This window comes from Syngnathus floridae, chromosome 11 (genome assembly GCF_059516105.1).
Source record: "Syngnathus floridae isolate MCC-2025c chromosome 11, RoL_Sflo_1.0, whole genome shotgun sequence".
In the NCBI taxonomy this organism is placed as follows: Eukaryota; Metazoa; Chordata; class Actinopteri; order Syngnathiformes; family Syngnathidae; genus Syngnathus; species Syngnathus floridae.
In genome coordinates, this window is record NC_142423.1 from 14,359,474 (window position 1) to 14,387,051 (window position 27,578).

At 44.0% G+C, this 27,578-nt stretch overlaps 1 protein-coding gene and 1 long non-coding RNA gene across 2 annotated transcripts in view; one reads left to right on the forward strand and one right to left on the reverse strand.

The window, feature by feature from the left end:
- LOC148391329 (uncharacterized) overlaps window positions 1–27,578 on the reverse strand; it is a 131,975-nt gene continuing 104,397 nt past the window's right edge. Inside the window, exons 6-10 of the long non-coding RNA XR_015861233.1 lie at window positions 25,170–25,249; window positions 24,363–24,467; window positions 16,300–16,366; window positions 13,840–15,197; window positions 1–479 (exon numbers count right to left, since the gene is read on the reverse strand). This is a non-coding gene — a long non-coding RNA (uncharacterized LOC148391329). The remainder of the gene's footprint in view (window positions 480–13,839; window positions 15,198–16,299; window positions 16,367–24,362; window positions 24,468–25,169; window positions 25,250–27,578) is intronic.
- LOC148391330 (metabotropic glutamate receptor 4-like) overlaps window positions 2,104–27,578 on the forward strand; it is an 87,568-nt gene continuing 62,093 nt past the window's right edge. The window contains exons 1-2 of the mRNA XM_088389269.1: window positions 2,104–2,635; window positions 19,480–20,442. Coding sequence (XP_088245395.1) covers window positions 19,906–20,442 — 537 coding nt within the window. The 5' untranslated portion in view covers window positions 2,104–2,635; window positions 19,480–19,905. The remainder of the gene's footprint in view (window positions 2,636–19,479; window positions 20,443–27,578) is intronic.

Sequence of the window (27,578 nt, forward strand, 5' to 3'; positions counted from 1 at the left end):
TTTGTGTAGATATATTTATTCATTTATTTATTCATTTAATTATTTACAGTTGCTATTCGTGAAAGTACAGATCTATGATACTATAAATGCCAAAGTTCAGGTAAAATTAGGACTACTGCAAATCTTGTAAAATCTCCTCAAGACTTCTTCAAATCTTGTAAAAGTCCCGAGGTATGCATATTAAAATAAGGCTATAATAAATTCTGTCCGGGGGTGCATGGTGGCGCACTGGTTGGCACGTCTGCCTCACAGTTCAGAGGTTTACCTACCTGTGTGGAGTTTGCATGTTCTCCCCGAGCCTGCGGCGCTTGGGTTTCCTCCCACATTCCAATAACGCTGATTGGGCACTCCAAATTGCCCGTAGGTGAGTGCGAGTGCAGATGGTTGTTCATCTCTGTGTCTCTGGGATTGGCTGGCAACCAGTTCAGGGTGTCCCCTGCCTACTGGCCGATGACTGCTGGGATAGGCTCCAGCACGCCCTGTGGGGACAAGCGGCACGAAAAATGAATGAATAGACGGATGGATAAATTGTGGTTGTTAAAAAGGCCTTCAAAAAAAAGGACAAGCTGTGCTGGTTCTACTAAAATCACAATGAATTCCTAAAAAATTGCACATTGAACGAAGACTACCACAATCCAATAAATTACGCAGGTCAGAATAGAGTTAGTGAAAAGCAGCAAAGAGGATAAGACGACATTACATCCACGGAAAGTCATGTCAATGAAAACAAAGCTAGCGTAAATCCTCTAAACTGCAGAGATTAAACTAAAACTCCCGTTGAAATTGTGCAGGTTCTATTTGTGAGTCTGAAAACACAGTCCCGGTGCATTGTGGGATAACAAAAGCACATCTAACATTTAGTTTCATAACAGGAACAAGCTGGCAGTGTGTTTTTGTTACATGGCATCCCCCAGATTGCGGAACGCGCACATCGCTCATGAATATTCAGCAGCTAGGCTGCCTCAAAGGAGAGCAACGTGGAGAAGAGTGCAGCGCCCGCCCTCCCCGTTGCCCACTCCACAGGTGTGACCCGCAGAGTGGAGCGAGGTCCTCATCTACTTGAGACACATAAACGCCTCCCTCAAATGAATCTTTCCCTATTCCAGTCATTGAGAAAATAATACGGGGAGTAAGCGTCTGATTGTTCTCATGGCAGCCTTACAGAGTTAATTGATGAGTCAATTTTGTTGCCAACCAAAACAGCAGAGGAGGGAGGAAATTGTGTTTCAGATGGAGGAAATTGAAGGAATTCACCTGTAAAGAGTTGCTCTGTAATGCAGCTCTGAAGTTAAATGTGGATGATTGAACCACGTTGGACTAAAATGTCTGCTTGTTACCTGCCATTTGACTTCCCTTTCCTTTCCTTCCTTCCTGCAACCCCAATTTTTATTCACACATGCATCACATTTACACCCTTGCCTTCCTGAAACATCTTTCTTTCCCTTCTTCTTAACTTCTAGCCTCTTTTCACCTTCCTTCCGCTCAGATGATCTTTCCTTCTTGACTTCCTTCCTTTAGACATTTCTTTTGGACCTTTGCCCCTTCACCTTTACCTACAATTTCCTAATTTCTGCCTTTGTTCCTTCTGTCTCTGATCTCTCATCTGCTTTCAATTCATGCATCCTTCCTTCTGTGGCTTAGGTTGCTTCTTTCTTTCACTTCCGACTTGTTTTTCCTTCATTCTTTGCTTCCTTTATTCCTGCCTTCGTTCCCTCAGACATTGCTTCCTTCCTATCATTTTACATCTCTACTTTCCTTCCGTCTCTTTATGCACAGCACTGCTTAAAAACACTTTCTGAATGATTTTCTGTCAGTTTTTGCCATCTATCATGGTATACCTGGAAAAGAATAAAGCTATTTTTTAAATGTGGATTGGCCGTGTATGCAGGTGTGCGCACCTGTAACAAAAAACACATTAAAACACTAAAACATACTTTTGTACGTGTGTTGTTTGTGTGTGATATTGGGCATGTTGCACAAAGTGAGAGTTTTTCCTCACACTGATTGGACTTGGTATCTTCGTCATGCTTTACGCACAAGGCGCAACGCACCACGCGCAACGCACCACGCGCATCATCCGCCGCGCGCGCACTCAGTCATTCCACGGCGCGAGGTTACCGAACAGCAGGCTTGTCTTCCTCATGGACGCAACAATTCCACTTAATTATTCTTAATTGACAGAATAAAGGGGCGGTCGCATCTGCTGCGTTATCCCTGCCGAAGCCGCGTTGACGTTTTAACTCAAATAAGGGGTAAAGGTTGGGGGCTGTTATCGCCGAACATTCACTAATCTGCCATCAACACCTTCGCCGTCTCTCCTACTCGGGGTGCAGTTCGGCGCAGATAAGAACGCCGCGTGTTTGTCCGTGGAGCATCAATCACGCGCGGGGAAAATCCACCAACGGGAGAAGAAAAAAAAAAAAGAGGCAACCTCGCTTGGTTTACATCGTGTCCCCCCCCCCGCCTCCCTCCCGAGTCAGCCACCCACGATTCAAGTTGCAGACTTTTCAGCACCACTTCCCCCGGTGTACAGAGCTCTGTGGATTTCCTCGTGGATACTACGTGGAAGACCCACGCTGAATCTATCGCGTGGAGAACCGCATTGGAAGCTCTGCAAGGAAGAAGAAAACCGGTGGTAAGTGCTGCACCACGTTACTATCGCAACATGCAAACAAACAAAATGCTTCTTTTACGCTTTAAAGTCTGCAGAATAATCACGAAATGGACGCATAAGACGTGCTTTGAGGACTTGTGCCACTTGTACATCAATGCGTGCTGCGCGACGCCCAACTGTGCTTGTTGTTGCATGTGTGGTTTCAAAAGGTGCATCGTCTTGTCTGCATGCGAGCATCCCGCGCTGCAGAGGCGCCTCAAGCACACACCCCACTTTCCCCCCCGCAACAAAAATTCGATTAAAACACGCTCAGTAAATTTCAGCCTAGAGTTGGAGCGTTAAAGCTATAGCAACAGCTGGTGCACATCAGCGGAGCAATATGCACTGCCCCCCCCCCCCTCCCCAAATTCATCATCTCAATAGCCCTGACACAAGTTGAGTCATGTAGAGAAGCACCTTCAATGGATGGTTGGACAATAGTAAAATGAGTCTTATAATATCCTACAATTGTGGAAACGCTAGGATGAGCTCAATTCCTTCACCCTCTTGTGTTTGTGTGAGACTGAGTATGTGCCTCCTGACAGTGGTGGTGATGATGATGCTGGTGCCCCCCCCCCACCTCCCTCCTCCTCTTCTTCTTCCTCCAGCAAACTTTAATAGGGCACTTAAAGCTTGCACGCCTCTTGATGCAGCAGCATTATTTAGTTGTAGTAGATGCTGGAGCGGTGCACATTAGGTTATGTGGTCATTGCACCGTAAGCAACACGACACCGTGACAACACCGCCGTGTTAATATCGGCATTTGCGCCCGCCCGGGTTGAGGAGCTCCCCGCGGCCTTTTATTGCAGGGACCAAAGATTAGCTTTGTGCCGCGTTATTCTCACAGCTTCAATTGGACACATGGTGAAGGAAGGTAGTGGTGCTTATGTTCATTGTCTGCATTCCGACTCAACTAGCAGTGTAATTAACTCAAGGCTCTGACGCGGCGAAAAAAAAAAAACCCAGGAGGTTTTTAAGTCACTCTCTTGTGGTCTACCATATGTGACATCTCGGGTTGTTCGCGTTCTACCCGGCGAGTAATATTATGCTTGAAATGTCTGCTGCGGCTTCCACTGACTTTTTTTGTGTGTGTGCTTTTGCCTTATCTGCTCCTCCAGTGCAACGTCAGCAAAAAAAAATATTAAATCCTTCCAGTACAGCTACAAGGGTCAGGGTTGATAATAAAAATGACTATTTTGTAAATGAGAAGAGTTGGCCTAGCAAGAGTGCACTGGCTGCATATTTGCTGTTAACGATCAGGAGAACCTCCAATTTAGCCTGGTGGACATCCAAGTTGTTCTAATTTCAGTGTAAAGTGAAAGAATCCAGGCTTTTTTTTTTTGCATATTTGATCAGATCGCTGAGCAAGCACTGATGTTCACTGTACTATATAGAAACTCTGCTGATATTCATCACAACCTTCCAATTGATCTTTCTTTGACTTCCAAGATGTTCTTCCCTCAACGTTAAGTGAATTAATTCACATCCACTCATTTTGCACAGTATATTATGAGCGACTGACCCTATATGAGATTTTATATGTAGCCCCCAAAGCACATGCAGTGGTCATGTGACTTTTGAAATGTGTTCTGTTGACTTGTGTCTGTAAGTAGAGCATCAAGTTAACATTTCAAGCCCGTGTGGGTTTTAAATTGGGCTTTCACAAGTTGTGAGATTTTTAAGTCAATTTTCCAATCTGTGTGTCAATCTCTTGACCACAGTGATTTTCAACTCGACTTAGGTCCGTGCTTTGGCTAGCTCATTCATTTTGGATCTCAAGTGTTGCTAAAGTGCCTCCAGCGGAAGAAGAAGTAAGACGAAGAAAACAGCCTAAAGCGTGATGCTCTGTCACCATCTCAACATTGCTGTGCTGCCTCAGGTGATGATGCGTCATGTTGAGGCAGAAAAAATAAAAAATAAACACCCTCCCTACCAGTGAATTTAGCAGGATGACAATACTTTGGCCCAAATGAATGTGTTGCATATAGATCTTCACACATCATGTCACACCTTGATCAAAGGCTTCCAAATAGAAACGCTCTCCAGCCTTTTCCACTCTCAGGCTCATGCACTCACTTGCAGCACATAAAATACAGATTACCAAAACACATCTGTGGTCAAAATCCCACGAGACCTTGGTTATTCCCTTTACAAAAACTCCAACTGGAAATAGGAAGCGAGTGTGTGCCTGTGTGTATGTGTGCTTCCTTCTCCTACTGCCAGACACCATCTGCTCAGCAGGGAGCTTTTCCAAACAATTTCACTGTAAAAAAAAAAAAAAAAAAAAAAGGAGGTGAATCAGACACATGGACGCACTACAAACAACCAGCTCTGGTGGTTGGTTTCCCAGAACAGCTCCATTCATCACATACCAAAATAAATACAACACTCTTATTAAGTTATTTCACACACACACACACGCAGTACAGTACATCTGTCATAACACTATTAATAATAAAACATAATGGTGTTCGCGCATAGGATTATACACAGTGACTCTTCTAAGCAAATTTTCCCCCATGCAGTTGGAAACAATGGGAATATAATTAAAGTCGTGCCATGACTTCCACCAGCACACTCCATTGTTCTGTGCTTTCTGGAAAAAAAATACCCTTATATAGAATGTGAAATATTTTGTGCACCAAGCTTTACCGGTAATTCATGAGGTGGGCTTTTCTATCTCTGCGTTTGAAGTTACAGAGGTGAGCCGCTGCTCCTTTGCATTGAGAGGAGCTGGATGATGTGGCTTGGGGATCTGATTAAGATGCCTACTGGACGCCTCCCTGGTGAGGTGTTCTGGGCAGGTCCCACCGAGACCCTCGGGATGAACTTGGACACGCTTGAGAGACTAGGTCTCTCGGCTGGCATGGGAATGCCTTGGGATCCCTGGGATGAGCTGGACAAAGTGGTATAAGCGATAGAAGATGGATGGATGGATGGATGGATGGATGGATGAAAGGATGGATGGATGGTGAGAAAGTGGCATTGTCAATGCCTGGCATACATCTGGTGAGCCACATCCGACAGTGACGTCGTCCGACAAGTATTCATTTCAGGCGTAACCTGACTCGTATTATGCAGCTGACATTTCATTAATGTTGAAATATTGTGTAACTATTATAGGTTTTCAGGTTATTAACAGAAGAGGGGAAACAACAGCGGGGAGCGGCGCAGCACAAGAAGACTAATGTGCGTCGCCTGAGTCATCGTAGACACACATAAACACACACATATACACACGCACATATACACACGCACGCACACATTCTTCTTCCTTGGGCAGCGTTGTGTGAAATGGAGTGTGAAATGAGTGCACTTAACATCCCTGCTGTGGATTATACACATTATCTTACACCGGGGTTCAAGAGCATCTTTGCCTGCGAATGTGCCTCCCAGTTCCATTTGTTTCCACGCGTGTCCATTTAAGTTCCCAACATGCCTCAGTCCATTTGTTAAACAAGTTTGTTACACACCTGAGTGCAGCCACGCACCTCACTTTTGCATATTCAGGCTCTGATTTACTAAGATCCCAAGTAAATCACTTCAATGGTTTGTTGGCAACCACTGGCGGAGCTGGGGGCGGGGGGTCTCCAAGGACACTGGCCCCTTGAAATGTTCGTGGACCCCCCGGGGTGCCATGCTAGATAATTGACTTTTGGATATTTTCCAATTCTTCCACATTCCGCGTTCTCTCTAGTAATGAATTTATAATAAATAATGAAGCTTTACCAGTATATTTTTTTGGGTGTTTGTAATTTGCCGGGGCGGGGGGCCTCCAAGGGCACTGGCTTCTTAAACCGTTCTTGGACTCACGGTGTGCCAAGCCAGATAATTGACTTTTGGATAGTTTCCAATTTTTCTGCATTCTCCCCAGTAACAAATTCATAATTAATAATGAATCTTTAACAGTATATATTTTTTGGGGTGTTTGTATTTTATTTATTTTTTTGCAGGACCTCTGTGATATAATTCGTTTTTGCTTTCAAGCCTGTTTTAAGAACTCAAATGAGGCTTTCAGTATTGTTATTTTTTTTTTATCATGAGCTACAGTGGTTACAACAGCATTTTATGTGGGTTAGGCTTTTGAAGTAGTATTTCAGGGTCTGGGTTTTATATTAGGGTTTGAAGACTGGGTTGGCGTTTCAAGGAGGGATTGTGAAGGGGTGTGAAGCCTGGGTCTGGGTTCTCAGTAGCGTTATGTTGCCTCTTAGCACAGACAGTTCTGCAACAATATTTAAAGCATTACAGTCTTCATGTAGTCTACTTTGTGAGATGAATGCAAAACAGTATCTGGAATGTCTGTAACATGTGTCACAGTGACGCTGCCGTGATGGAGACGCAATTTATTTTTGCTGCTGTGTGACTGAGCCGTGACTGCTAAAATGGAAGCTCCCGATGGAATGCGGACATATGGTCCTTTTTCAAAAGAGCACCAGTGAGGTACACGGAGTAATAATAACATGGCACTTGTTCACTTCTTTCCACCTCTGAATGTGGGTGCAACTGGATGAGTGGAAGAGATGAGTGAGCACGTTGCATGCACACACACCTTCCATTTCAGAGCAAACTCTATAGCTTCATGTGAATAAAAGTAAAATCCTATTATATAACTCATCAAGTGGTACAGTTCACATTATTTCAAATGAGGTACAGAAGTGGCTTAAATGATTTCTAAAGGTGGCGAGGAGGCACACAAACACACAGGTACACACCCTGTGCTGTGGTTTCTTGTTTGGCCAATCAATTGCAGTCGCGACTCACTCTACGTCAGACATTTGGTCGTCCATCAACAACACACTCACCAAAATCAGCTCGGGTGCACCACACAAACATCCGGCTTGGGCGGCTAACGGCACCAGCGACCTAGTCGGCCACGCCTCTACAATCCAACTGAACTCCCGAGCCGAGCTCATCTCTAACGTCGATATTGCAATTACGGATCCAATTTGTTTGCACACCTGTTCATTTAGTCACGCTGGATTTATAATTAATGCAAGATGTCAGCGAAGGAGGAAGAGGGTGAAATCAAACTGAGGGAATGAATGTGCCCATTCCCTGCGGCTTCTCACGACGCAGCGAATAACAAAGTTGCATTTGCTGCATGCAACCAACTTTAGAAATGATGACTGAAGATAAAGATTGTTTTTTTGAGTCCGATTGATGCATGCAGGTCAGAGATTTCTGTCGAAATGAGCTCTTTAACGATGACATATGCATCAGTAACAAATACATAAAAAAGAAAATGTAAATGTGACACGCTTATCATGGCACAGCAACTATCAGCATCCACACACATGCATATTTTCCATTGCTGTAATCCTCGCGTGGGTATCATTATGAGCGGCATCCCCCAAAATAAAATCTATCAATAAGTGCTATATCTTCCCTGCATAAAAGGCAAAAACCCAATTTAAGTTGAGCAAATACCCGCAGTATCAAGCGCATCCACCTACAGGCAGCGTCCAAAAGCATATGTGCGTGCCTGTTCAGAAAATGGCACATGCTCAGGGAACGAGACGCCTATAGCGCACCGCATGTACTGGATGGAGGTCCACTATACAAATGCATATCTGCTTGCATGCACGGGATGGAGGGCGGTTGGGGTGGTGTGCCAGGACCACGGGTGCTTGCAAGATCCTGCCGGCCTCCGTGAGCATTTTTGTGTGTCCCCCTCCCCTCCCTTCAGGGGGCCTGTGATGCGGAGGCAGGTTGAGCTGCGGGATTAATGAAAAGCTCCATCTTAGTCATGAAAAGAGCATTTTCACAATCTATTTAACACCCTGCATGCCAAAGGCTCGCATTAGACACTGTTGACTTGCAGTCGCCTACAGCGTTGTGTTGTGATGCGTTCACCGCCGCCGATGTGATCGTCAGTGGGAAGGCTGCTCGCCCCCCTCCCCACACCAACATCGCCATCATCAACACCCCGCAAAACCCTCCTCTACACATTCTAGCCCACTGAGTCTTCACGCATTTGTCACATTCATGGTCAGGAAAAAAAGCCATTCTCTCTCACTGGTGTGGAGTCTTGCCACACAACTGGAAGTCAAAGGGAGTTATTGGCGAAACGAGCATGAATGATGCTGCCCTGGGCTGCAATGTCCTTTTGGGGATGCGAGCCTGCTGGGCACCGTGGCCCCAAAATGACAGCAATCTGACGTCCGTGGAAATTTTTGAAAAATCGACACTGTAAGATTTTTTCTTGCAACACTGCAGTGATTCTGGGGAAAAAAGATTGAATACTTTTGAGCTGATTATTCAATAATTTCATTTCAAGAAGAACTGCAAAATCTTGAATAGGTCATTCAGTATGATTATTTTATGTATTTATTATTTTTGTGCCTCAGCCCTCTTGGAGGTACTTTTGACATTTTTGAGTTATGTTGCTAACATACAAAGAAAGGATATCCGCCTCCATCCAGCTTGGCGGTGGTAATAAGGCACTGTGAACCATTAGGCACTACATTGTGTAGGTTGAAGTCAAATGGACCTGAACTCGGAACCACCCAAGCATTTCTCCGTAGGACAGAATTAGTGGAGGTAAGCGCACAATAACAACAAAACAGAGGGCTCAACCAATGCCAGTACTTGCGGAAACTTCAAGTCACCGTTGTTGTTTTCGTGCCATTCTGATTGGCTGAAGGTAGACGGGTTAATTGATATGGACTGAGCTGAGCTCCTAAGAGCTTTCTGTGTTTCCATCTGGGCGGCCGTGTTGACCTGCAGCGGAAAGCGCCACGGAATGAGTGAGCAATGAGTGCTCCATGTTGTTCCGGCGCTGGTGAATTATTCAACACAAACAGTCGCGATTACGTACTGACTGCACACACCCAAGGGTCACGGAGGGCCAGGTGCATCGGCGATGCAGTGAGGCCGGGGATCACCGGACTGTTCATGAAAGGTGCGTATTCCTGGAAACGCAAGCCGACACTTCCTCTTTTGGCTGCGTTGGCTCTTTTTCTCCCCCTGGGCGACTGGCCGGTGACCATCCAGCAGCTCTTACAAGGCTGTTAAAGATTCGGTGGGAGACACCAACACGACCCCTCCGCCGCCGCCACCGCCCACATGGAGCTTGCCCACAAAGCTCTGAATGCAATCACGACTTCTCTGGATGTCAGCATGAATTAGTGTAACCCTCACAGCCGTCCCCCCACCTCCCGAAACACACACACGCACTGCGTCATGCCTGAAAGCAACCACGAAGGCGTAGTGGGGCAAAACTAACAAACACTCTGGCCATCTCTGCAACGACTGACCTCAGGGAAGACTTTGTACAATGTGGCCAAATTATGCAATTAGTGGTTTCTTAAACAACAGAGGCTAATTAACTAGCCCTAACCCGGACAACTTTCTGCATGAATCAACAAACCAATGAACAAATCAACCAAGCACCTAACCAGGCAACTAACCAAGCAACCAATCAAGCATGCAACCAACCAACCAACCGACCAAATGAAGGTTAGAAGCAACTCAAAGCCTAGCTCTAAAATGTCACTCAAGTTCTTTTTCTGAAGCAGAACACAATATGGACAATGCATACCTGAACTCAACCATGAAAGGATGGCTATATGAAGCATGCTCAGGGTCTTGCACATTGTATTCACAGCTCTATTCAGATGCATCTCCAAGGTCTTCCAACAGATTTTTATTGTTGTGGTGTAGTCAAGGGCCCGTACAACAGATGTACAACATGAGCTGTTGTCCAAAAGGTGTAGCTCTGTTATATTGAAACTCAACAGTTTTTCAGAAACTGTGCTGCTTTTCGTATGAGCTCCATGCCCTAAAACGCTGTCATGCCACTGTGGCAGTGGGCCTGTCCCAGTGCTGGTCCCCCCCCTCCCCCCGTCAAAGTAAAATGTCAGGATGGAGAACTGGACCTGACAGCTCTCCCCGGGGGAGACTAAGTGGTGTCAACCTGTTGCTGGCAACGTGATGATGAACAACTTTCATTAAAAAAAAAAAAGAACAGCGAGGAGCCGGATGTCCTCCGTTTTAACGTCACATAGACAGGAACCCTTGAGGTCCAAACAAGAAGAGAAGTCAAATATGTCACTGCCGTGCCCAGATGAATAATTTACTACGACTCCGATCAGAAGCAAAGGCAAAGGTCTCATCGCTGCCGGATACTCCGATCGCACTGAGGCTAACTAACTAACTGACCGACCGACCAACCAACCAACTAACTAACTACCCAGTTGACTGTATGAATAACTGGGGAGTAGACTGGTTGACTGTCGGTCTTGCTAAATGACTGATTAAGCAGTCAATCAACAATCTAACGATTTGATGAAGTAAGATTTGCTGATCATTTCATTACGTAAAAATGGTTACCCACGACACAGAGAGCTGTCCTGGCTGGTCTTCCCCTATGGTTGCCTTGGCAAGAACAACAAAAGCTTATTCTTATTAGGAAGCAATGTCGCAACAGTGCGACTGTGATACTGCTTTTGTAAGGTCAAATTATAACATAGCACTGCTTTAAAGCGGCGCTTCGCGCATTTGACAGTTCCAAATGTCGGAAGCCATTTTGACATTTTAATGTTCGCAACTCAGACGACGTCATTACATCGCAAACAAGCAAAGAGGCAGGGAAGCCAGAAACAAAAGAATGCTTGAGTCCAAGCATTTGCATTGACATATTCGTTTTTAGGAAACTCAAATTTTGTTTGGCAATCCAAATTTATATGTAGCTTCTTAGGGATTTGGGGAAACATTCTTTTTGTTTAACAGAACCCAACTGGCTAACTTGACAATCGACTGACTGGATGGCAAAACTGATGAACAAACTAACTGACTGATAAATTGACCAAAAAACTGACAGACTAACTAACTGACTAATCAACTATCTGCTCAAAGGAGGAATACGCTTACTTCTTTTTAGCTGAATTTTGCCGTGGTAATCTTTCCTTTATACTTGGATAAGAGCAAAGACAAAGTCGTCTGCCTGCATCCTTACGTGATCAAAAGATTTGGAGATGAAAAAAACAACAGCATTTCCATTGATTAGGGCGAGCAAAGATGCGACATGCTGGCTCCATTAGGAGGCCTTAAATGATGGCATTAGGGACAAGTAAAGGAGCTCGGACTACCTCACAAACACGGCGACACCTAAAAACCATCAGTAAGTCATTAGCAGCCTAATGAGCGAGATCGAACGATGTTTTCCCCGTTGCCGTGATGCTGGCGTGTCGCGACTTTGAAACTTTAAAGCGATTGTGAGACTCGGTGACTTGTTCTCTAGTGGCCGCCGGCTTTAAGTGCGGCGCACGATGACGACGCACGTTTTCCCTTTTTAGCGTCAGACACTGGTATTGACACTCTCTATGGCAGTGTTCAATTACATTGATTTTTCTCCCCTCCTTCTGCGCCACTCTGCCTTTGTTCCTCTGCTGGCTTCTTTTAGAAGCCTTGTAACTGCAGAAGTAAAACAAGTGGAGTCCCTGAAATTATCTTATCAAATAGTCAGGAGAGAGGAAATGAACTGAAAACAAACTTCCAGCATCAACTTAAAGACTCGGTTTACTCGGCGCGGTTGATTGTTTGTGAATGAACTGATTTCCGAAGATTAATGACGCTGTTTAGCTTTTACCTGCTGCGCGATAAGAACAAAAAGCACTGCTTTAGCTATAGACTGTTTCTCTAATAGTCTTCGGAATTGGTCAGTGGGGAGTTGTCAGTGAGTTCCATCCCAAAGAAGTGAAAGGAGCACTTCTTAGAAATGTATCACAGGAGGCACAATGATGATGGTGGAAATGTCATCATTCTTTGGTCAATTGGGACAATATAACTTAGGGGGCCTTCAGACCTCCACCAAGGCCAAATCTGGAAACCCGAACCCTTGCTGAAGACCCTAATTGCAGACCCTAACTCAGTCTTGAAAACCTAACCCAGTCTCGAAACCTTAATCTAGACCCTTAATCCCAACGTGACCCCCCCAAGCACACAAAGATAAGCAAACATGCCTTTGTCAGTAAACGTATTGTTCTCCCGCAGGATGAAGGAAGGATTTTTGAGGCCGCTCCTCCAGCGGCGTAACGAGAACCCAGTTGCCGGTGCTCAGTGAAGTTTGAAAAGTTCAGCTCTTGATACTGCAGAGACGCCGATACGGCAGAGATGTGACCTCTTTTTGGAATTCAGTACAAACCAACAGCACTTGCGGGAAGTGAGGAATTACAATATTGCAGCCCGGGAGCCAAAATGGCAACAATGTTGGGCGCGTTGTTGAATAATGAAGCAGCTGAATGGAGGTGTGTTTTCAGGAGATAGCTGTGCACGCATGCACTTTGTGTTCTTGGGTTAAATGTCATTGAGACTTGTCACCCAGATGGGAAAGCATGCCCCTTGTTTTCTACCCTAATCCAGTCTGCAACCCTAATTTGAAAATCTATCAACTCAAGATGCATCCCGCAGGTATTTGCTAAAAGTCCTATTTTTAGAAAGGCTTCAGTTTTACCGGTGTTTATTAGCAATTCCAGTCAATCAGTCTCCCAATCAGACGTTTCTGATGCCATCCTTGACATCAATCAATCCATCCGCAGCTTTCAGTTGTCGCTCAGGCACTAAAGCGGTCACGAACAATCGTGATGCTTTGCAAGCAGCTCCCTATTTTGCCCAGGTGCCCTACTTTTCAATACGTGGCGGCGGCCGTGAGGCATTCAGTGGGAAAGAACTTCTCTCCAGGGTAGGGGTGGGGGAGGGCGAGGGGCGGGGCGTCTTTGACAGGACAAGAATGCTTTAATCTTGACAGGCAGGCAGGTGGAGCTCAACAGATACAGTAAATCAATGCGAGCGTCTGAGAGGTAGTGGCCTCTCGTATCGACCGGCGAGCTCCCCCAACAACATCCTCGCTTGCGGCTCGCAGCTCTCATGTATGCTGACAACATTACAGACGGGGCACATAATCAACAGTTAATGGGGGCTGCCCACTCCCAGGCGACAGTTGGAACTCAAACCCTGGCTACTAACAAATGTGAAATCTAACCCTTGTCTGAAAACGGATCTCTGGGTTACAGCGTCTCATACTTGCTTCTAAAGCAAATTTGTTTCATGAGGCAGAATATTTTGAACGCCCAGTCCCTGACCCTTTTGTATGTGTGTGGGTTGGTTTTGGTTCTCGTAAATCACAACAAATGGTTCACTATTTGGAACCCTAACTCTGGCAAGAAACATGAATTTGAAAGACTAACCTTTATTTTCTTCTGTCAAGATAGGAAGATGCCAAGCGTTGAATCCGATGGACGGGCGGGAAGTTAAGCAATTTTTAATATGCTTCCGTAGTGTCCTGATGGATTGCCTGCAAGGCCTCTTCCATCCAGGAGTAGCAAGGCTCCTTCTCACATTTCATTCCATTTATCTCCTGGTCTGCAATCGTAGTCCTCCATTAGGTCTGCATGGAAAAGTATCCCGTGCCAGGAAACAAAGCAAAACAAAACAATAATGAGGCACGTTTCTCCTCATGGCCCAGACTCACAAATGGAAATCTGTACATAATTTGGAAACCATGTAAAAACAACAATAAACAAACAAATACCCACACATGCTTTAAGAAGAAGTCATGTCAAAAATGTAGTATTCCTTGTTTTATGTTCACCCATTGTGCCCATGCTACAGTATTCTGAAAAATATTATGTTTGTGGAACATAAATGATGCAGAAAAATCCCCCTCTTTTTTGTCTATCTCGGGGGGTGGCCATTTTGGCTCGTGGTGATACATGCTGTCGCCTGAAAACATCAGTGCCTAAGGGCTCATGTAACGACTTCACGGCTCACTAGCTTTCTGGGTTTGGTCAGGTGACGCTCACAATCTGCGCCCTTAGGCACTGTGATGTCATTTTCAGTCACCAGCATGTGTCAGTACAAAGCAAAATGGCCGGCCACGAAGAAAAGCCCTACTTTTGAAAGCCTAATTATGATTTGTAAGCAGCTCTTGAAACCCTACCTCTTGTTTTGAAGCCCTCATGCATCTTGAAACCTTAATTTGCACTTTTAAACCACAATCCTGGTTTGAAACAATTTGCAGCCCAAACCTTTGCGATAATCAATTTTTAGCTCGAAACATTGTTTGAAACCCTACCCTTGGCTTGAAACCCTCATTTCAAATCCCAAACATCGCTTCAAACATCATTCCAATATAATCAGAGACATTCTTGTTGGTGAAGTAGTCGAGTAAAATGCGCCTTTGATCTAATATGATGTAGGAAGCTGTTTTTATCTTCATGTGATGAAAGTGTGTGTGTATGCGTCTGTATGTTTCCTCCCATCTAACCGTGTTTGCTGTGACAGCTGTGGCATGTTGTCACGGCTGCGTACTGGAAATGGCCGAATGCATGTATGGAAGCAGGCGGGCATGCGGCACTTAGCTGCTGCAAGGTTTGGCAGAGGCGGAACAGCCTTAAGAAATTCTTCGCCGCATCAGAAGGCCCCAAGTTGAGTGTTTGTTGTCTTTCTGCATCACACAGAAGGAGAAGACGGCGTGTGGAACAGCTGGCAATGGGGGCTGTCATGATGACTTTATGCAGGCCTACTGGTCGTGGGCGAGCTTCATCTAAATTATGCAAATACGACAGAAGCAAATGTGGAATCAGGCAATATCATTTGTTTTTTGTCTGCCATGTGGCACCCTAATTTCAAGCTTGGAATCTCAACCCAAAGCTTGAAACCCCAACCCCGACCTAATTAGAAAAACTAACCCTGTCTTGAAACCTAGCTAGAACCTGAAATCCATATTTTGAACCTTTATTGCTTGTTTAAAACACTAATCCTTGAAAAAACAAAAAAAAGCAATAGTTTGAGATGTAAATTTGCAACCCCGCCTCAGGTTTGGAACCTTAATTTTAAAACCTTAACCCTGGTGTGAGACTTTTTGTCTGACTACGTGAAAATCATTGACAAATGGCATTGTTGTGGTCGTTGCTGCAGCCTGTGTACATATTTCAAATGTAATCCATCCAAACTGTCCATGCAGTTCAAACATGGTGGCAGCCTCACTCACCCCTCCACTCGCCCACCCACAGCCACCTTCTCATCATTCATGTGCGCAAGTGCACTCCCCATTCATTTTCCTCAGGCAGCCGTCCTCCTCCCACCTATTGATCTGCCGCGCAGCGTCAACATACTCGAGTGTCAATTAGATGGGCCCTCCTGCCCATCTGTCGCGGGAGTGCAACTCGGGCAGGAGAAAAAAAAAAACCCACGACAAAAGTTTCCCTATGACAGATGCTCACGTCTCACAGGCTGGGAGCCGATGCCATGTGATCTAAATATGATTCATATTCATAGGCTGAAAACTACAGAGGCCTATATGGGGGTTTGAAACCTTCATCCTTGTTTGAAACCCTAACCCTAGTTCCAGACCACGGCCCTTACTTGAGACACTCATCCTAGTTTAGCAATCTACTTTAAATCCCTAAACCAGTTTCGAAATCCTAACCTTAACCAACTATACCTTGCCTGCGTTGGTGTGTAAAAACCCAACTACTAAGTGCGAGGCACGACATGCCGCCATGAATGGCATATCATTATTTTAGGATGCAAAACAACCCTCGTTAAAATGCCTTGCAGGAAGACCTCTTGCCTGTCAACAAGTTGTTAAATTCAAATTCCAAAATTAATATTCAGTTGAGTTGTACAAAAGAGAGCGGTGGTACCTCTGCATTCACCGGGGATTGTGTTCTTGTTTGTCCGAGGTAAAATCATCTTGACCCGTCTTTCAAACTGGGAATAGAAAGCATCATTTGAAACGTTAACTTGAAACCAACTCCATTCTTTGTCAAAGTGTCAAGCTAACCTTTTAAAACAAAACCTTTCAAGCACTAACCCGTCTTTGAAATCTTACTTTAAAAGCCCAATCGTACTTTGAAACCTGTAAAACCTATTGACAACAAGGCCAAAAAATTCCAGTTGCGAAAATGATACTTGGCTCTCTTGGAGGATTTCCCGCTCGAGACATTGAATAGTGACCTTGAAGGTTTCATGTGTTGGTCTTATCTTCCCCCCGCCAGTCAGTCGTTTATCTCCTGCTGGAGCACAAATGTTCTCCAGACCTCCTTGAAGCGGCGACTCTCAGCGCCGCCACATCGCTTCTATATCAAAAAGCAAATGACGCCACTCTGTGACAGGTGTGTGGGCGACGCGCAAACCATATAAGTGCCCCATGCTGCGCCTTCAAAAAAGAAGATCACTTTGTGAGAAAATATCAGAGTGGAGGATATTTTAGATGTATTACTGCAAGTTGTCAGGTTTTTTTTGTTCCACAGTAAAGTCGTCAGTTCGTAAGTTTCTGCAATGACACGTGATTATTTGCCTAGAGCTTTTAAATTTTCTTGGAAAAAAAAAACACTAGATTGAATGAGAGCTGTTCTTTTGATATCACTTTTCACTAACACTTTCAAACCGGTAAGCACTTGCCATGCATCTAAAGCACATTCTTACAAAGCTTATAGACAGCCGCGACAAAGGCGGTGATGATAAGGGACATGATGGAGTGCATGGGGAGAATGATTGTCAAGCACTTTGAGTTACAATTTTGTCTGAAGAGTGCTGTATGAATAAAGTTTTGATTGATGGATTGATCATTTGGAGCGTCAAACTTATCTTTTTCAACTCCTACAACATTGCTCACATTTGAAATGATCTTTAAAATGAATTCTTTTACTAGAGGGATCCCAGCGTACTAATTCATGGGTGTCACGACCAGCCCAACTTTCTGCGAGGAGCTTTGATTAAAATGGCTCAGACGGGTGGTCGTCGGTGCTGTGATTTATTCTGATTTATTTATTTTACGCAGAATTAAAATACACCCTGGCTAAGTCGCAACCGCATCGACAACAACAATAAAAGCCCGAGGCGTGATCTTCCCAGGTATTAAATCTCCTTTTAGGGCTATGAACATGTTGACGTGGGAAATTTGCAACGTTGCAGAAGAGTTACTTTGTGGACACTTTCTTGGCAGCAAGACCTCACGTAGTCGATAGGGAGAGATGCTAGCATGCCAGAGGGTACATTTACACAACCATAAAAAAAAAACAATTTGTGAAAAATGTCAGGTTTAGTTTTTTCGTTTGTTATCATTAATTTTCTTTTTTTTTTTCTCAGAAAATCTGGGGTCTTTGCCAAAGATGGGCAAAATTGTCTCCATCGACTGTACGTGTGTGTTTGTAAAAATTGTAGTGGACTTTTCACCTCCCATCCAAAAGTCTTCTTCTTCATCCACTCGTCTACACAGCCGGTGGCAGTGAAAGGGCACATGGAGTGAATCACCTGTGAAAAATGACTTGTCCTCACTCGGCGGTGAGATAGCCGGGTGTATCCACAGGACCTTGTCACTTCCCATGTGCTCTCAATGAATCTCAGCCGCTTGCCGATCCAAGCCTTTAACCCGTTGGCTGCAGCAAAACAAGGGCCTAAGCATTGACTTGGTGCAAGGAGATTGCTTCCTTCAGAGCCCATTATGGCTTGAGCTGATAAGTGCTTACAACACAGCTCCCGTTTCAATAGTTGAGTGTCTGCAATTTAATGACGAGAGCAAATGCGCGCGTGTATTTGTATTTGACGTGTTCTTAAAATTGTAAAAAGATGAGGCTATGCTTCTGACGCATCTCACTAACAATGCCATGTTTTTTTTTCCATTCTTTTGCTTCAATTTTTCATCCAGCCACATCAATTTATTTCCCCCGAAGTTCACTCATGCTTTCATCATCATTATTATTTTTCATTTCATTATCATGAGTACAAAACAGCTCTTTCTAATTGCACTGAAACCCAACGAGCAAACTCGCATAAAAGCTGCTGTAGGTTACAGCTCACGCCCAAACTCTCACACAGAGACCGGCTGACATCACATGCTACCTTACCAGGGTGTGCCTCTTGAAGACTCATACTACTCTACGCTTACTCTACTAAGGATCCAAAAGTAACATGAATGATATTGTCTTCTCCAATCATGTTTGTGCGGGATTTTCAAAAGCATAAAGAACAGCCGCCAAGTCAGGGGTCACGTATCAGTTCAGAAAAGCTGCCCACAGGCTTCTCACAGACAACAACGCTTTATTAACACGCTGCTGTGTTCATGATTACTCAGAACCAAGAGTCTTCTTGTTTAATTCAGCAAGTCTATTAAATCGGACAATTCCCTTTCAATATTAAAGTCCCTTTTCATTGCTAATAGCGCCATTTCCATTTCCGACTGTTTGCTTTTCCCCGCGAGGCTACCTCGCACACGCTGTACGTGCTTCTGAGACCTACGGGTGACTTCCATTATAAATGTAGTAATTGATTATGCCAGCCGTAGTGCGCGGACATACCAAGTTAATGTTAAAATGGTCCATTTGGCACGATGAGAGATTACGCCAACGTTCGAGCCATTTTTACAGCTTTAATGATTTCCTATGTTGTAGATGCATACAACATCGAGGGGCAGTCACTATTAGGATCGTTTGGCACTACTAGTGACTACTTTCTTTTTTTTTTTTATTCACGGCAGGACTCTGTCCCCATCCCACCCAAAAATTTAATGAAATACATTTGCCAGTCTTTGGACTGTCCATAAAATGCAAATGTCCGCATCGAGCACAGGCAATACATTTAGAAAACGTGAATGTTTTTGCTGTGCACATTTTTGACAAAGCTGACAGGTGAAAAGCAAGTACGTGGGATGTGACCAGAAACCTTGAGCGAGAGCGTGACAGCTCAGTCATTGCCTGTAATACCACGAATACAAGGTTACATCTAAAAAAAAAAAAGTATTGCAAAGCCAACACAAATCCCTTTGCTTTGTTTTCTTTTCCTTGCCTGACCTCACCACTTCTTTCTTTCTTTTCATCTTGTAGGAATTCAGTGTGGACCCAAGCAGGCCCACGGGCTTTTCCACACAACCAATCCCTGCCCAGGGGTCAGTGAAGATTAAAACTGGCTATTGCAGCAGCCGCTGTAGAGATTCCGGAGAGTAGACGAGGGAGTTGAAGGAGGTTATTTTCCACCGTTTGTTCTTCCCCATGTCCAGAGGAGGCTCTCCATAGACGAGTCCATTTGGACGAATGAGCGAGGGAGTGGAGTGGACGTGAGGAGAGCAGGATTACAGCTCTGCAAAAGAGCCAGACTCAGATTGGACATTAAGTGACTGCGTGAGAGAAGACATGAGAGGAAGCCTTTCTTGTGCCAGCTGCTTGGAGAGCAATTAACCCTCTGGCCAGCGCGAGCGACTACCTGGCTTCCATTTCCTTGATTGCGGCAGTTTGCTCGTACCAACTACGGTCATGTTTCACCCACCGCCTTGCAGACCGGACTGGACCGGCTGCCAGCGACACGGCGTGGTTCTACTCCTGCTGCTCCTCGACAGCTCTCTCAAGGCGGCGCAGGCCGCCAAACCCAAAGGCCCCGGTCACACCCACTTGAACTCCATCCGCATCGACGGGGATATCTCCCTAGGTGGTCTCTTCCCGGTCCACGCCAGGGGTCACGAAGGCAAGCCATGCGGGGAGCTGAAGAAGGAGAAGGGGATTCATCGACTGGAGGCCATGCTCTTTGCCTTGGACCGCATCAACAACGATAACAACCTGCTGCCAAACATTACGTTAGGCGCCCGGATCCTGGACACCTGCTCCAGGGACACGCACGCCTTAGAGCAGTCGCTCACCTTCGTGCAGGCGCTAATCGAGAAGGACGGGGCGGATGTCAAGTGTCTGGGTGGCGGGGCGCCCATCATCACCAAACCAGAGAGAGTGGTGGGCGTCATCGGCGCGTCGTCCAGCTCCGTCTCCATCATGGTGGCAAATATACTGAGGCTCTTCAAGGTAAGGACGGATGCCAGTACACCTGCTAGTGGTTTTGGCAGTGTTGCTATGTTGTTATGGGCGGGAAATGACTCCTAAGGTCGTGAATGAAGTTGAATGACTTTGGTTGATGTGGGTAGCTTTGATATGATCTACAGATAAATTAATTTTTGATCGTGATTTGGATCATGATCTGGACAGGCGAACAGGTGAGCTGAATTTGGCCTTCTCTAAATTTTGAATACACCCCTGAATGTTTTGGGATGTTTTCCACAACTTGCTGTTCTCCAGCAAGGAACTAAACTCTAAAATTCAAACAGGTGTTTGATCTATTTCCAGTGGTGTCTACTAAGCCTCTCTGTAAGTCTTCCTGTCTCTGTTTCAACTTACTGATGACACTTTCAAAGCAACGTGGCCACTTCCCTCTGAGAACATCCAGTTTGAAGCAACTTTGTCAACACAGAATTTGGTTTCAGATTCCATTGAACAAAGACACACAGTGCCTCTAAAGTTTTGACGATGATGTGGCTTCGGTAGAAAGCAAACACGTATTTATATATTTTCAAAATACAATTGGAACATTTTTAGAACTGAGAATTCTGGCGTTGATCTTGCTCATATTGTTTCTCTTTTGACTCCTCCAGTGTCCATTCTTGGCACACTTGCCCTGCAGTGTTTGCACTTGTGCATTCTAGCAACCCTTTGATTGATTCTTTTATTTATGTTTGCTCTTGATACAAAGAAAACACAGAAAGAAAACAAGAGAAACACTAACCGGGGCTATGTGCTGCAACACAGTGGACACATTCATAACTTTAGAAGGCCAAAGTGACTGCGGGATATCTTGGTAAATCTTATCACTGACTTTGCCCAAAAGGAGTTGCTTGCTAATCAGTGAGAGGTATTGCCTGTCACAGTAGCCAAGCGCCTAATATGTTACTACTGGCTTTCATTGCCACCCGCTTCGATGTGCTCATGCTGTAGAAAAACATGGGATGGATGCACTTACAAGATGCAGAATAACAGAATAATGGATTACAGTTATCTTCTGGAAACGGAGCAATGGATTTGCATTTTTGTATGATTGTCAGCAAGCGAGTTGTCTGATGTTAGGTGTGTAATGAAATATATTGATTCAGATTTTCACCAGTGAACATTTGGTATGGTACAGCAGTGAGAGGCAGGTTATGTAACAACCTCACATTGAAGCCACACATCTGGCTAACGGACCGATGCAAGATATTAAACAGTGTGTTGATATTGGAATTTTCTAAAAATGCATTTATTTGATCTGATCGAATGTTTCTTTTTTTGTAGAATGTAGCCATTTCATTTTTTTTTTAGCATATCACTACTAGCTAGAATTAATCATGAGCAGCCAAGTTTGAATTTTTATAGGCCTCTTTGTTGCTTGTAATTATATGAGATGTCAAAGTAATGACTGCGATAATTGAAACAAAAGTTTTTTTCTTCTCAGACTTCAAAAGCAAGTGTCAGCAAGTGCCATCGTTTTTGTTGTCCTACTCTCGTCAAGACAAATGATAAAACGTCGCCTTTATATGGCAAGAGTTGACTCTACGAGGGGTTTTCCTTTCTTTTGATTTAGCCTTCTTTTATGACAAATCAGATGCTGATTCAATTATTGTCTCATTGTGCCGGTTCATGAGGCTTGTGAGTGGCATGCTGCATACGTGAAATAAAACATGCATACATGATTGGTAGTGAGTGGTGCAAATACTTGGTTACCGTAAAAGGCATGTTCCTTTTTTCCGTCTCTGTATTTCTACTTACGTATAGAGTGTGAGTACTTTTGTCACCTCTGGATATGCTAAATCCAAATATCGGCAATCCTGCCATGGACTGGTGGCTTGTTTGCACTCATTGAACGTGCAAAAAAAGTCCCACATTTCCCAAAAGTCAACTTAGGCGTTGGTCAAACCAATCATCACTTTTTAATCCCCCCTTCCCACATAAACTCTCGCTGAGGGAAATCATAGCAAGTATGCTGATTGCTCAATAAAATTGGCTGAATGATCATGAGGTGCAGCACAAGCCGGCGAGTTTTTATAACCACAACAAGCTCAGCATGTACCAAACCACTGGCAAGTTTCATTTGATGATATATATCCTTTAATTAACTTAACTTCATTCATTTTAGATTTATTTTATTAACTTAACTAACCGAATTAACTTTAATGCTAATCTTAGACTTAGGGGTCTTTTTTCATGCCCTTCTAGCTCATCATTTTGACTGGAGTCTAAAAAAGTAGCATCTAAACTGTTATATCATTATTGGGGTATTTCGACATGGGCATGTCAGACATGTTACTAAGACACTGAAGTCCTGCTTTTAATTGTGGAAGAAAAAAAAAACAATTGCAACACATGGTCTTCAACAGTACATGCAGATGATGATAAATTCTCCTTTGACTCCATCCTGCTGCTTTGTGCGCCCCCTCCCCCTCCCTTTTTTGTGCGTCATTTTCAGCGTCAGAACATCACACTCGCTACGTGTTCATACAGGTAATGAGCATCTTCCATTCCACTCGCTCACTCACTCGTGAAAGCACGGCACTCATTCTCTCCTCATTAATGCGCGTTAACGGCGGCCTTGCATATTTATTTGGTATTTCTCTGATCTCGACCGTCTCCCTCTACTCATTGCGGACATTAGCATTCCTCTCTACTTTGTATGTTTTCATATTTTGGGTCTACATCGCTGCACTCGGATGCAGGGTCAGAGGAATGTTGTGTTATTTCCATGGGTTTATGTACCTTCCACTTATCAGAAACACCAAGTTGAGCAAAATCCACCGTTGCTATGCTTGCTTTTTGGGTATGACATGATAGTGTATCAGACTGTGCGGCAGACTAACTCCCTCATGGCCAGAGAAACTCGGGGTGGAGGTAGTTGCAGTGTAAACAAGATGACAACTGCGACATCATAATCTGTAAAATGGAGAATGACTTCTCACAGACATTTTTTTTCCAGAATTACGCAAGCAAAATAAAATAAAATAAATACATCAACGTAAGAGCCACTTGGTTGTTTGATTTTACACTTGAGGCTTGGTCGGGCACTCAGCGGTTTGTATACAGGCACTTAAAAAGTCCGTTTTTACAAAATATGTCCTATTTAATACCAGCAAGCAGTACGGCCGGCTTCAGTTGAGTGGTCAACACAGAATTAGAGAGCAAGTATGACAGAAGGAATGGGAGAAACAGAGACGGAGAGTGAGAATGCGAGAAAGAGAACAAGAGGGAGAGAGAGAGAACAGTGTGAATATGATGTAAAGCAGGTTTGTCACCCGTATGGATTAAGCAGTAAAGCCTTAATGGTGAGTGCAATGTGGTCATTTAGGTCAGGTCACAAGTTATGACATTCCTGGGACACACACAGACGCGTGCGAATATTCCAGTTGCTTGCTTCTGCCGGACTTCCCAATGGCCCGCAAGGAGCTCACTCATCAAATTCCGACACCATTTGCCACATGAGCTCTCATGCAAAGACAAGAAGTGTGGAGACTTAAACGTGTGTGCTTAAAATGGCAGGACACCAAATGTGCCAGAGCGCACCGACGAGACCCGCCGGACACAGTCCGTGTGCCGGGCAAGCGCTCCCCTGCCAACAATTTTGCACGGCATGCCTCTTAAAGGCAGTAGTGTCAGCAGCCAGGCACCGCAGGTTCACAGACCGGTATTTGAGCAACTACATGACCCCGCTGGGCCAATGGCGAGTTTGCTCCTAAAGTCGCTTCTACCTGCAGTAGTGCAGGAGAGCACTGAGTGTATGTGGCACATGAAAACATCATCAAAGACCTACCAAATATCCCTAGCCACTCTTTGACAGCTTCATCAAATGATCCAATTTACGAGAATCAAACCTTAATCTGTTCAATCTGTCCTGTGCATTCATCAAAACTCAATGAAGCTCTGCTTACCATGATGGTCTAGGTTTGTGAAGCCATGCAGGATGCAGATGATTCTGGATGATTGGCTTTCAGTTGTGCGGCCTTGGCTCCAAAAGAGCTCTGGATCCTTGCTCTCTGCAGAGAAAATTGGCACAATATGTGAGGAGTTATTATTTCAATTTGACCCATTTTTATGTATCGGTCAGGCACATGTGCAATGCAGCTCTGCACAAGGGCTGGCCATAAAGTCAAACTTTCATTGCTTTGCCTAGGTAGAAAATTTGGATTTTCAGTGAATAACACACTCAAAAGAAAAACCTGGCAAACTGCAAATTTGCGAGTGTTCACTGTCCTTGTGCTATTTTTCCGCCATATCTGTGGCCCTAATACTCCTTGGCCGTCTTGAAATAGCAGACAAGGCACCCTGAGGCCTCAGTGAAATAAGAGCAATTGAGAGGAAGAAGCGTTGAAGAAACGCATTTAGCACGCAAGAGCACACAAGCGTCCCACATCCCAGTCTTTTTTTCCTCTCGCCACCGACATTCACAATGGAGACGGTGATGACGCTGACCCGCGGAGCTTTTGTTCATGCGTGTCAGCTACCCGTTTTGTCCACATTGAAAACCTCTGAGGTGTACCAAAAAGAGTTGTGACATTTTTCTGGTTTCCCCATCAACAGCGTCTCGAGGCACAAAGGTCAGCAAAGGCCATTAAAAAAAAAGTACAATCATTCGGATTTTTTTCTTCCTTCTTTCCATTCTGATTTTAACTCCAACAAAAGTGACTGCGTTTGGACGCCTGTGAAGTGTGGCGTGCAGACGATACGCCTCAACGTACTTTGTTTGTTTGGACCACCTTTGGCGTTGATCAGGTCACACGTGAAGACTCAGGCAGAAGGAGTGTTAAATGCCGCAACTCTGCAGGAACAAAGAAAAGGAAACAAAAGAGGGCAGATGAAGCGCAACAAAGTTCATCCCGCACCTCAAGCGCAGCCTCAAAAGTGTTAGCGATGTCTTCTCACGCCAACGCAGTGAAGCAGCATTGTGGGACTTCAAGTGTGTCATTATTCAACAAGGGGCTCATGTCGTTCTTATGTTAGGCCTTACATTTAATAGTAGACATACTTCTTGGAGCCCCTAAGGGATTAGATTTTTTTTTATTGTATAGCAGACTCACACTATGCCCAAGGTCATAATGATGTATTAATAATTATATGCATACATTTACACACAGACTGCATATAAAGGCAGAAATGAATACTGTTCAGAGAACATATTGTGATATTACAGGGGGAAAAACAATTTCAAGATATTAAAGTGACAATAAAATCTTAATTTTACAAAGACATTTTAAGAGAAGAATAAAACAAATAATTGAAAGAGGCTGTAATGATATTTAATGTTAAAACAGCTATTTCAATTTTTAATGTGTCATTTTAGTTGCTGCAGCCTGTTGAAATATTTTTATTTTTTTCACGCTAATTGTGCTGACTTACTTGACTTGTGCAAGGAAGGGCTGTTCCTGTTCTTAATTGCATTTACAACAGCTTGTTACGTGATTAAGGTCAAATTATTTTTCAATGTAAACAACAAGACTATTTAATTAGCCTTGAATAAAATTAATGACTCTTTAAAGGTTACACAATAAAAAACAACTGAATATAAATATAAGCTTTGATGTACATTTTTAGGATTTAAGCATATTATTATTGTTATGATCATTGATTCATTATTCTGCTTGTGTTACTTTGTTGGCAGATGAGTGTGTTGATTCACGCATTGGTGACCCATTTGTGTGAAAAAGATACATTGTGACAACACCCCAGGCCATGGGACAGACACTCTGTGCAAACAACTGAAAGAACATGTGACACATATATACATATGGCCTTGAGAAATTTCATTCACATACATATACGAGAAAGGGAAAGAAATGGAATTTTACAAGTCATTTGAATAGCTTTGACTGTATGAAGGTGTGAAGGTGTGCAAATCGTTGGTGTGCCCTGCGATTGGTTAGCAAGCAGTTCAGGGTGCACTGCAAGGACTGCTGCCCTCATGAGGATTAGCCATCAATAAATACAAGATATCATTTAAGATATAATAATGCTGAGATTGCCTTAACCGAAAAATGCTTGTTTGATGACAATCCTACTTTGTGATTCTGCACGCAAGTCAAACATCAACTTTTGTTTTTCTATCTGCAAACTTGACAAATGTCCATCGCCAATCCAAACGCAGACCTTCTACCATCTGTTGCTGTTCTTCACACGCCAGACGCCAGTCTCTGTGTGTATGTGTGTGTGTGTGTGGGAGGGTGTCTTTGCCCACATATGCCCAAGTGTGTTTTCTCCAGTTTGTTGATTTAATTTGTTTTATTTGTGCGTAATTGAAATGTCGTGATCCACATGTAACATAACAAAAATATTACCAAAGTAAACATAGCGTAGCTCCCAATAGCTGGATAATAAAGTGGCAATCAAGCACTCTCGCTGTCATATTGTAGTCAAGTGAAAAATTGTTTCAAGACATTTTCAGGGGTGCTTCAGTGATCTTACAATAGATTTTGTCGTATTGCTACCAAACTACGCAAATTAAACTCACTCCAAAATTCAGCCCCTGAACCAGTTCCACAGAGCATCAAATTTGCTAGGTATGTGACCCACAAAAAAATCTCAAAAATTTATGGCTCAATACGTGCAGTGCAGTCTTATTTAGTTTTTAATAAAGTTTTTTTTTGAACAGATTATCAATACTCTTTAAATAGTCCAAATTAAAGTTTTGTGTCATAATGCAAAGCAGCAATGCCTTGCACAGGTGCGGGAATGTACACGCGACTACGACTTGGTTTTCCCCGATGAATTGCTCGGATAATAGAGTCCAAAAAGATTGCTTTCTGCTTTTCAGACACCGAGGGTGTCCTATAGCCCTATAATGCAAGATTACCTTCTTCTCAGTCTGTTACCTTTTGGTTGACTAATTAAATATTCGGTCAAGGTTCTCAAGTCACTTTAGACAGCCGCCAGTTGGCTCTGACCTTCTGTGATTGTCAGTTTGACATCCAGCTCGACAAAGGCCAGACAAACACTCCGTGCCCGTGTTTGTTTAACGTACAAATATAGCAACAATACCAACGTGCAGGGGCTCGCTCGTCTTTCAGTGGTGTCCACCGGTGAAAAGGCCACCAGACTAGGTGCAAATTGCAAAATTTGTCAGCGCACCGCACTCCTCCTACCGTCTAATTCGG